General features: G+C 45.6%; 1 protein-coding gene across 1 annotated transcript in view; it reads left to right on the plus strand.

Moving 5' to 3' along the window:
* Positions 1-830: 830 nt before the first annotated feature.
* KCNJ5 (potassium inwardly rectifying channel subfamily J member 5) overlaps positions 831-12,096 on the plus strand; it is a 31,831-nt gene continuing 20,565 nt past the window's right edge. The window contains exons 1-2 of the mRNA XM_048827575.2: positions 831-1,272; positions 11,002-11,948. Coding sequence (XP_048683532.1) covers positions 11,009-11,948 — 940 coding nt within the window. The 5' untranslated portion in view covers positions 831-1,272; positions 11,002-11,008. The remainder of the gene's footprint in view (positions 1,273-11,001; positions 11,949-12,096) is intronic.

Below are 12,096 nucleotides of genomic sequence, written 5' to 3' on the forward strand. Positions count from 1 at the left end.
TTGAGGAGCACAATGGAGAAGCTTGTGCTGGCGTGACTTGTTCTGTGGCTACCCTTCAGTCTCCAGGCCTAGCAGTCGGACACCTGCAATTGGCCTGACATTTGCTTGCCAAAAGATAAAATCTCCTATTAAACCTAGTGGGACTGCTCCTGTTATTCTCAAATGAAGGCTATGCAAATCAAAGCCAAGAAAGCAAGCAGGCCAGGGGGAGCATGGGGAATGTGCCTCTTGATCCAGCTGGACCAGAGGGAACCCCCACTGCAGGGCGAGTCCTCGTGCAACAGTCTGATAGTTGACATGCAAAAGACAAGCTCCAGAGAAATCACTCTCTCCCTCTGCCTCCTCCCCCTTTCCACTCCTTGATCCATCCCAGAAGAGAAACCCGCTATGCTTTTCACAGCGCTGATGAACACACATGAGTTCTCTGATAGCAGTGCAGGGCTCCAGCTACTGCATTTCCCCTGCCCTTCACTTTTAAGAGCTGCCTTTGTTTGCATGATTTTGAAAAAAATACCAATACAACAGAGGCAGGCACAGGGAGCAGGGAAGCTCAGAACCTTGCAGATGGAGAGGGGTGATGCATATGCATTGGGTTGCAGACACTCACAGAATTAGCAGGGAGAGCAAAGACCACGCAGTTGATAGAGGAGCACAATATCCTTTGCATTTTGCCAAGGAAATGAAGGAGCCTCCTATTTCCCCCAATCCCTCCCCAGACTGGCCTATTCTGTCCAAAGACGTGGCCCAAACCCCTCCCTCCCCCGGCTGCTTTCACTCTCAACCACCTTTCCCTTTCCTGTTCATTCAGAACAGATGATGCTCCTGATCACATGTGCACAGCTCTTCTCCCTCCTCCCTTTCACGGCCCTTTAAGTAGCTTTATTACGCAGAGAATTCATTTGTACTACACACAGCCAGAGAGAGGGAGCAGGCAAAGGGAGGGAGATTTAACCGGCAAAAGTAGCACCGTGGTGCTGGAGGGCAGGGGGTCTGGGGAACCATGGCATCTCTGTCAGAGCCAGCAAAGGCCTGGGATGGCTAGGGGCAGAGGACGTGTGCACTTAAATCCACAGCACAATATAAATGTTCTGTAATACCAGGCAGGAGGCGGTAGGGAGGGGAGAGGCTGGGATAAGAAGACCCCAATGCTCTGGTGATGGCATGGACCGGAAGCCCTTCCAGCAACTGTTTTTACCTTCCTCCCAGCTCTGTCTCCTCCGGGTCCCCCAAAAACATGAGGGAGCAAGACTGATGCAGAACCATTGTTAGCAAGTAAGTTACCCTATTGTTTGTTTGCTTCCTATCTCTCTCTCTCTCTCTCTCTTTCTCTCTCTCCTCTGGCTGCTGCCCAGAAGGCAGGAGGACTTCAGTGGACCGGTTCCTAGGGCAGCCAAGCACAAGGATGCACTACCCAGCCACGTGAGGGAAACAATGGGTAAATAGGTGCTGTCTAACTGCCAGGGAACTACTGGAGAAGACAGGAGCCAGATTCTGATTTTGGACATGCCATTGTCAGCTCTGACAAGGGTGTTGTGAGGGTAAATTGTGAGCACCCCCATACTACAGCAATGGGCATTGTATAAGGACCAGAGAGAGAGGAGCTACCCAGCCCTGGAGCCAATGGAGTGACTCTGGGTTTGCACCTGGGGTTAAAGGTTAAACTGTAAGTTTAGGGCATTTACTGTTTCATTTGGGGTTCAGAGAGCAACTGGAGTTTAGCCTCTTCTTCGTTGTTATTGTTAAAGCAAACCTTTGAAGTGCAAGGGGCTGCTTAGTGCCTGGGGAATCCCAGTTGGTTCTGTGGGCGTATGTTGCCATGTCACATATCAGGGTGGCCCGTTTGTGGGCTGTCTGAGGTGATTGCCCAGGGCGCTCTGACCCCCCTGGCTTGGCTGTTTTCCACCATGCTGGACTGACCTAACGCCCTGACTTTCATTTAATCTATTTTTCACTCCTTGGTGAACTGAGTGTCATGAACCGCGTGGGAATCACGTCTTAGGGCTAATCATAGGACTGACTGATCAGCATTCGGAGCCAGCTTGATTTGTTAGGGGTTGGCCCTGGGTGGGACGTCAGGGGCCAGGGTCTGAGCTGGCCTTTACTGGATTGGTTAATTAGCATTATTATTCAATATTTGTATTACTAGAGCTCCTAGGGGCCCTGGTCATAAACCAGGACCCCATTGTGCTAGGTGCTGTACATACACAGAACAAAAAGGTGGTCCTTCCCCTAAAGAGCTGACAGTCTGGCTTCCCAGCTCTGAACTCCTGCTAGCAAACAGAGCCTGTGCCCTAGATAAGGAAATAATTTTGTGCTAGGAATGTAGTGGACCAAGCTTGAGGGTGGGGAGAAGTGAAACTGGACCTTCCCACGAGCTCTCCGCCATGAGTTGGCAAGTCCAGACAGCTAGGGAGGATCTAAGTAAGTTTCGTGTCAGTTAGATAAGCATGTCTAGAAGCAGGCTGTCTAACTTCTGGGGCTCAATTCTCCTCCCCCTTGCCCTGAATTCCACCAGTCATCCCACTCTCAGAAGTCTTCCAGCCCAGTAGCGCAGCCCCAGGAGCTTTGAAGAGTCCAGAGAAGCAGTCAGGATTCTAAGTGCTGATCCAAGCCAAATCTCTGAACATTTTAACATTAGAGACAGCCCCTTCTTGTTGGTCTAAAGAGTCGCCTGGACGTTTGCAGTGAAACCTGGGTTCCAATCTGCACCTTGACACTTAACCAGCTGTGTAACCTTGGGTAGGTCACGTCACCTGTCTGTGCCTCAGTTTCCCCCTCTGTGAAATGGGGATAACAGTACCGTCCTATCTCATGGGGGCAGGGAGGATGGGGGGTTTGCTTAGCCAGTTCATCTTTGAAATCCTCGGAAGGAAGGTGCTGTAGAAGTGCTAAGCAGTGGTCGTATTATCGTCCATTTTCCAAGCAGGTGCAGGATTATATAGTGACTCTCGATTGCTATTGGGGATGGGAGAATTGAATAATATATGTGCTCAACCGCAGGAGTATTTTTGCCATTTGGCCTAGGTTTCCCCATAGTCTGGGTAGGGGAACTCCTTAACCCAGTTCTCTCTAGGGGCATCCAGAGAACATGAACTGCCAGTAACAGGATGATGATCAATAACTCGTGATCAGCTGGGAGATGGGGCAATGGCACTGCCAAAGCAGCCCCCCAAAAATATCAGAAGGGCAACAGGCATCTCCAGAAATAGACAGCGGGACAGGTGTATGGGAAGCAGCGCTGCTTCATAGAGAGCCCAGCCCTGGGGAGAGCCACTGCCTTGGAAAAGGGCTGGATCAAATAGGCTTATTTTCAGGTTTGGTTCGTTGGGGAACCAACTATCAACTGAATATTAGAGACTCAGTTAGGGATCTCTGAACATCAGCTTATGCATGCATCTCTCATCGTACTGTGTTTTATCCACACTTCCACTTACAGCTGCCCAGTTATTTTATATTAATTACATTTCCCCATCCACCCCTTGCAATATTTACACTCCCACTGAGCCAGTCATTATACCAGGCAATATATGCTCCCTGGTCTCTATATTATGGTAACTACATGCTCTCCAGTCATTATTTTATATAAAATAACACTTGTTCTGTTAATTCCCAGGCTGCTTGTGGGGTCATTAGAACAGCTCATAAAGCATTTCCCAGTCTCTATCTTTTGTGAAAAATACAATTGTTTTGTTTTTCATTAAAATGTTAGCTCCTCCACTGTATTTTTATTAGACTAACCTCAGTATATTTGTAGTACACCCACAAATTTGTATTTTACATATGATTTTTCATGCTTTAATTCCTGTTGGAAAAATGCATTCACAGCCCCCTCCTGCTCTCCGCAAAACTGGCATAAATAGAAATAAAATAACAGATTTTATTTTTTTAGCTTATTCCACTTTTCAAAAAGCTAGCAGTAAAAACAGAATTTTTAACCCCTAGCAATCAAAATAAGATGCAAATTCGTTCTGTCTCATAGAAGGACAAAGGTCAGATTCTCTGCTGGTGTGAATGGGTTTGACTCCATTAAAGCTGATGGAGCTGCAACTGTTTACACCAGCTGTGGATTTGGCCCCTGGTCTAATTAGGCAGAGGCCATTATTGGTTTAAAATTTTCTGAAGCAGGTCTGGTGAAAAAGCCCTATCTAATTTAGTGGGTATGAGATGCTGTAGAAAACTCTATAGAAATTACTCTTAAAAATCTATAGGATTTCATAGAGAATGATTACAAGTTTCATTGAGCAACTGAAGTTGTCTATAGTAGGAATATAACTCCATTAAATTCTATATAGGATAGTTCAGAAAACTCTCTGCCACTGAATCACCGTTTGGTCTTGGGCCAGACATTCTGTGCCTCCGTTTTAGCCATCTGGGACGTTGTGTTCAGTACTGACTTAAAAGTAAGTGTCACCTATTCAACAATCAACACCACTTTCCATGGCAACTTCCACGACCATGTGCACTTGGAATTTCCTTGCACTTCCCTACCAGTCAGTCCTGACCCTGCTTGCAAGTGAGAGCTAAGGGGCTCTTTGCAGAAGATGGTGTGAATACAGATCATTAGCTAGAGCAGTATTTGGACAACACTGAAATCCACTGGGCATTCTGTATGAAGATAATATATGGTCAGCTGAAGATATCTGATCAATTGTTCTTCATGTTCACTGAAGGTAGGACAAGGAGTAATGGGCTCAATCTGCAGCAAAGGGGACTTGGGTTAGATATTAGGGGAAATGTTCTAACTCTCAGGGTAGTTAAGCTCTGGAACAGGCTTCAAAGGGAGGTTGTGGAATCCCCATCATTGGAGGTTTTTAAGAACAGGTTGGACAAACACCTGCCAGGGCTGGTCTAGGTTTATGTGGTCCCGACTTAGCGCAGGAGGGAGGTCCCTTCTCCATGGGGTACAGGAGATGTTACCTTGATTTTTCAAAACAATTTTCAGCCATACAAGAAACCATGGGTCTTTTATTCAGTGGAAGGAAAGGAGAGAGGGCCAGTGTTCAAGGCACTACCCTCGCATTTGGGAGTCCTGGGTTCAAGTCCTTGCTCTGACACAGGCCTCCTGTGTGACCTTGGGCAAGTCATTTAGCCTCTCTGTGCCTCAGTTCCCCCTCTGTCAAATGAGATTTATAGCATTTCCTAGGCTCACAGGAGTATTGGGGGGATAAATGCATTGAAATGGCGAGGTGGTCACTATGGCAACCGGGGACCATATTGGAACCTGACTGAGGACAAAAGAGCTCTGGAATATTTGAATGCTGATCATCCAGCGTTGGGCGGAGGACTAGACAGACAGGAAGCATACCGACAAAGAAGTGTAACTATCCATAAACCTTGTCTCTCCCCATATTCTGCCAACTTTCTGCCCAGAGAAATTTTCTTACCACCCATTTTCTGAAAGACTGAACAGCTGGTGTTACAATATTTCTAAGCATAACAAACTCTGAGCAGACAAGCAGTCATCAACCTGGCTCTGTAACAAGCAGCAAAGCCATCTCACTTCCTTTGGTAGCTGCCTAACTAATCATCAATCAGCCCCCTTTTTGTTTCTGTGGGCAGGTATCTCCTGCAGCCTCAGAGGAATTTCATTGTAAGTCGGCACTCAGTTTTGTCAATGTGTGAGAAAAGTGATCCTGCCAAGCTAATGAAAACTCAGAGGAAATTAAAGGAATCTTGATACTTTGGTGCTGAGTGAGTTTACACTTTGAAAAGGAATTATTTGGGCGGGAGGGGAGAGAGAGACAAGGTAATTCAGCTTCTATGATTTGAACCGCACGTTTATCACTAAAGTGCTGTCAGTTTCCCTCCTGTACACTTTTTCTTTAACGTTTTGCCTTGTCTATTAATAACAGCAGAGTAGCTCTTACACAGTACTTTTCATCCATAGATCTCAAAGCACTTGACAAAGGAAGCAGGTCTCATTAGCTCCATTTTAGAGATGGGGAAACGGAAGCATAGGGAAAAGGATTGATTTGCCCAAGATCGGTCGGGTCGGTCTGTTTCTCCCGTGTACTTTCACTTAGGTGCCACGGACAGATTAACCCTTATGAAGTACAGGCAATAAATGAAATAGGTGAATGGAAAGCTACCTTCTTTCAGGGAAATAAAGATTCATTTGGCAATAAGCATCTCTCTAGCATGCATCCACTACTCAATAGATTTGCAAGGGCTGTAGCTCACGAAAGCTCATGCTCAAATAAATTGGTTAGTCTCTAAGGTGCCACAAGTACTCCTTTTCTTTTTGCGAATACAGACTAACACGGCTGTTCCTCTGAAACCCTCCCTAATGGTGTCCCTCCGTTCCACTCTGACTTCTGCTCAGTTTGCCTTCTTTGAACTTTCTGTTTCAATCCATTTGCCTGCAAATCTGTCTGTTATCTGCCCCTGGTGATAAGGATCTACCTCTATGGGCATCCTTCAGTCAGGGACTTTAATTCGATTGCTGTGCTGTAACAAGTAGGGACTCTGCTTCTCAGTGGAGTCTGTGGATTGAGGGTTGGGGCTGCATTTGATGTGGCATGGGCAGAGGGGATGCAAAAGAACCGCTCTTTCAGTAATAATCATTCTATCAGACTGTTTATCCAGCAGTCTATTAGTGTACCTGACTGACTGCTTGTCCCTCTGCCCTGGCCTCTCTCTCAGACCCCATTCCTGCATTGTTATTGGGCAGCCTGGCTTCTACAGCTTTGAAGTGATAGAATTTAGAGAGAGGCATAGTGCAAACAGGTGCAGCATCCACACAGCTCTGCTGGTGCACCACAATTCTGACCTGCAGCACCCCTTGATATTCCAGTCCTGGGCCCCACACTGCTCTGCTAATGCACGTAAATCCAAACTTGCAGAACCAGTCCTCAGCTCCCGTGCAATTACCAGTGCATCTCAGCCCTGATCTGCATCGCAGCTCCCCTGGCCCACTATTCCAAGCCCCTCTGGAACAGAGATTGGCAGTTCTGCTCTCTTAGGGGTGGTAGTTTTATAAATATAAATGTCTTATTGTTAATAGACAGGCGGTTCACATGGCTGTGGAAAGTTTTGAACCATGTGTTTCTGTTAAGGAAAAAACTATTTGACCAACCATTGTAATAAGGTGAGAAAAGGGATTTGTTTAGATTTTCCATCTGTTTTCATGATTCTCTGGATTCTCACACAATACATTGCCAGATTATTATTATTATATTATACAAATAATTCCCACAGTGCCTAGAGGCATCAGCCATGATTAAGATCCCACCGTGCTAGGCGCTGTACAAACACCTGGTAAGAAACAGTCCCAAAGGGTTATGATTCCAACTGCCAAGAGAGAAGAAAGGGTGGAAGAAAGGAAGAGATATAATCCTCACTTTATAAAAAGGGAACTGAGGCACAAAGAGATTAAGTGATTTAATCAAGGTCATGTAGGAAGTCTCTGGCAGAGGTAAACATTGAACCTAGCTCTCCTGAGTCCTGTGTCTTTATGCCTTAACCACAGGGCCATCCTTCCCCTCCAAGAAAAAGTCAAAACCTGTCCCTATTGAAGTTAATGGTTAAATCCCTATTGCCATCAGTGAAATCTGGATTTGACATAAATTCTTCACAAGAAAAAAAAAGTAACCCTGCTAAGAAAACAGAAGTCTGCTCTGACATTTTGGGGGTGTTTGTTTGGGGAGGTGCAAGAGGTACGTCAACCCTGTATGGAAGCAGCCATGGGAAAATGATGCCTTCTGAAGTTCAGCTAAAATCCATCTCTTTCTATTTCAGCATTTCTAAGTTCCTTTCGCTTAGTGCTCCCTCCTCTCCTCAAGTTTGGCATCTGGGCAAAAGCTGAGCGATACCGAGAAGCCTGATAAAAGGCCTCTTTGCAGAACTGATAATGCACCAACTCTCATCTCCTTTTGCAGCAGCTCCAGCAGCCTGTCTAAAAGGAGCATGAGGCTTTGTACAAAAGTAACATTTTTATTATCCTGGCCTTGTTTAACCAAGGACGGTAAATGTGGTACCTGTGACTGACCATCACAGGCAGTTCCAGTCTCTGAGTCCACTGCTAGAGAGAGAGCAGTGCTTCACAAACTGAAGGCTAATTCTCCCTTGCATGCTTGTACACAGTTACCATTAACCAGGGGGGATGTGTGTGCATGGTGAGGGTGGTTATGGATGTGGAATAAAGGAGGAATTCAAACTTATCTCTGCACTGTTCTCCCTTTTCGCTGTACGTTATGTTGACAAATGGGTGATTTCAAACCTCTAAGGTCAGGGGAGGTTCCCTACAAGACTTACAATTATATTTGCCTAGTTTTATAACTAGAAGTAGCGTTAATCCCCCATTTTACAGATGGGGAACTGAGGCTCTGAGAGGGGAAGCAATTCGCTCAAGGTTACAAGTCGGTCATTGACAGAGCCAGGAATAGAACCCAGGTTGGTCTCTTGACTCCTAACCCTGTGCTCTAACTGCTAGATCATGCTTCCTCCTTTACGAAGAAGAATTAATCTCCTACATGAAGAGGACTGTGATCAATTACTTGTATCACTCAGCTAGAAGAGACTTAAACTGCAACAGGGGAAATGATTAAATATTAGGACAAATTCTAATTACAGTGAAATGGGCAGTACAGTTCACCTGCAACAGGCAATACTTCTGCTTTGAGGGATCTCTTTTAAGGATCCCCAAGATTTGCCAAACAGTTTCAAACTTGACCTGTAGTTAAAGACCAGCTGTCCTAGCAACCAATTTTTGCCAGTCCCCTGTATGTTTTTCCTTATGGCAGGTTTCAGTGTCCTTTCATTAACAGCTAATCTCTCCAGGCTGTTTTTCATGAGTCAGGGTTGCAGGACACTTCTTTTTTTTTTCTTTCCACACTCCTGGAGCAACCAGAACCTGTGAATTTCAGTAATTAGGTTTTTAGATTAATAAAAAAAGGGCAAGCAAAGAAAGAATAAAGGGAAAATTTCTATCCAGTGTGTTTCTTCTGCACTTATCTCCACTGCACTGAACCTCTGTTTCTGTGCAGATTCTCCACTGACTTGCACCTGGCACTGGCATTTACAAAGGGAGGGTAAACGGGCCCTGCCATTCTGACACCCACACTGGGCACAGATGTCAGCGGACACGCATTATGCGAGGTGGCAGAAAATCAGGCCTGACATTCCAAGAGAGTTAAAGGGGGCAGTACACAGAAAACATTAGGCTAATAGCTACACAGCTCACTCTGCCACCTGCCACCAGCCATCACTACCCAGTCCCCCTCCCTCCAGAACAGAAAGCCAAAAAAATATTTCTCCCTCGTCCCTATCAGCTGCCAACTCCCTACTTCTCCCATCTTGCTCACACCACACTGCCCCCCACCAAAGGTCATAGCAACCTCCCCTGCACTCTGGGGCTGTCACCAGGCAGGCTCTGAATTGCTGGGTATTCTGATGCTTCAGTGCCGGGAGGGCAGGAGAGTTTGGTAAACGATGGCAGAGGAGAAGTTGGGTCCAGCTGCCCATAGCTGCAGTAACAGTATTTATCTTTTCCCCCTTTACAAAGGGGGACACCTGGTGGCAGTAACATTTCTCTTTCATGTGCCTCCTTCTCCTGTATAGGAAGAACTCTGCTGAGGGAGCCAACTTGCCAGCACTGGGACTAGAACCCAGATCTAGACTCTCACTCTCTTCCTCTAACTACAAAGGCAGGTTGCCATCTTGACTCAGGTGACTGGTCAATCACCGCCACCCATGCTATAGTGAAGCAGTAGACGTGGCTCCATCAACAAACTCTGGCTGCTTTTTTTGGAATACTGATTTTGGTTGATTTATGTAGCTTTGATACAAGGGATAAGAGAAATTCCCTGCTGGGAATTGCAGAACTGGCTGCCATACAGTGGAAGCAGAAATCCGCTGCCTCATTTATTTGTCTTTCTTCTTCCTTCCCACCCACCCTTAATACTTTTATATATTGAAAAACTGAAACCACTTTGCTCAGCCTTAAGCTTTGTCTTTCCCAGGACACTCTTAATTGTATCTCTGTACCTCTTCCCATTTGCAGATGCATAAGATTAAAGACAGAACTGTAGTAGATTTGGTTAGGTTTTAATAAGATTTGCTAAGGATACCGCAGAGAGCGCATATCATGGAGAATGTTGCTACTGTTTCTCTTTCATATACTGAAGGCAGCTCTCCACAGGAAACTCTTTCTCTTCCCTGAGTTTGAAGATGGAATTTTTGGTTTTCAATAGAAGAAATAGTTTCCATTAAAGAAAGCAATATCTACTTTATAATCTTAATGTTCGGTGAAGACGATGTTACATTGTAACCTGACAGGAGTGACTGGCGCTCATATCATCATCTGTTTATAATTAGTCAAGAAAAGATTTGGACAAAGACCATGGGCCTTTTAGAAGCGATCTAAGAAACTAGATTTTCAAAAGTGATGAGTGGTTTTGGGTTGCCTTCAGGGGCATCTGATTTGCCGTGGGTTGGTGTTTGACATTTTCTGTAAACCAGCCGCTTCAAAATCTCTTCAGTTGAGCCCCCAAAAATTGAGGCACCAGAAATCACTAGTCCCTTTTGAAAATGTCCAAATTGTCTTCACTGCTCATCCCTCTCTGCCTTGTATAAAAGGAGCCTAAAGAGCTTTTATTTAAAAAAAAAAAGTAATGACCCAAATCAGTAACAAGGTATGTGCAAACTTACTACCAAGGGAAAGGGGCCATTCAAAGCAAGTAGTTCACCACTCCTGCTTCACTCAGTTAGCATTCTCTACAAATGAGGTAATGATAAAGGTGTTAAATAATTACTTCTCATTATTTAACCTTAAAAGAGGCATCAAAAATACTACCAGAAGAAGGGAATGGCCGTACCAAAAAGCTTCTCTAATGCAGGATGCTCTTGTGCCCAGCATTCTATGACTAGAAGACAAAGCTTTTCAATATGGTGTCAATGTTGCATCGTGTGCTATCACTCCTTTGTGTAATCTGAAAGCAGCACTGGTTTGGCAAAGCTATTTTCCCCATGTCTTAAATGTTGTTTCCTTTTACCCTGCCCTAGCCCAACCATGGCTGGAGATTCTAGGATCTTCATGAACCAGGACATGGAAATTGGAGTCACACCTATGGATCCCAAGAAGATTCCCAGACAGCCACGGGACTATGTCCCTATCGCCACGGACCGAACCCGTCTCCTGGCAGCAGAAATGAAGAAGCCGCGCCAGCGTTACATGGAGAAGAGTGGCAAGTGCAATGTGCACCATGGAAATGTCCATGAAACCTACCGGTACCTTAGCGACCTCTTCACTACTCTGGTGGACCTCAAGTGGCGCTTTAACCTTCTTGTCTTTACCATGGTTTATACTGTCACATGGTTATTTTTTGGGTTCATTTGGTGGCTTATTGCCTACATCCGTGGAGATCTGGACCATCTTGAAGATGAGAACTGGATCCCCTGTGTTGAAAATCTCAGTGGATTTGTCTCCGCATTTCTGTTTTCCATCGAGACCGAGACCACAATTGGGTACGGCTACAGGGTTATCACTGAAAAATGCCCCGAGGGCATCATACTGCTCCTGGTTCAGGCTATTCTAGGCTCCATTGTCAATGCTTTCATGGTAGGGTGCATGTTTGTCAAAATCAGCCAACCAAAGAAGAGGGCCGAGACCCTCATGTTTTCCAACAATGCAGTGATTTCTATCAGGGATGAGAAGCTCTGTCTAATGTTCCGGGTCGGGGACCTCCGGAATTCCCACATTGTTGAGGCTTCCATTAGAGCCAAGCTGATCAAGTCCAAACAGACCAAAGAAGGGGAGTTTATCCCCTTGAACCAAACGGACATCAATGTGGGCTTTGATACAGGGGATGACAGGCTATTCCTGGTGTCACCACTCATCATCTCACACGAAATCAACGAGAAGAGCCCCTTCTGGGAGATGTCCCGTGCCCAGCTTGCGAAGGAGGAGTTTGAAATCGTGGTCATTTTGGAAGGAATGGTCGAAGCAACAGGTAAGGCTCTGCCAAAAATAACCAGCACAGAGCAAAATGACAATGCAGCTGGCATTAAAATGTCAACATTTGCCAATGACGCCTAAGCTAAGAATATGGGTCTTTGTCCCCCGCTCCTCCAAGGGGCTGGTCCATATAAATAAGATAA

Source organism: Caretta caretta, chromosome 22 (assembly GCF_965140235.1).
Source record: "Caretta caretta isolate rCarCar2 chromosome 22, rCarCar1.hap1, whole genome shotgun sequence".
NCBI lineage: Eukaryota > Metazoa > Chordata > Testudines > Cheloniidae > Caretta > Caretta caretta.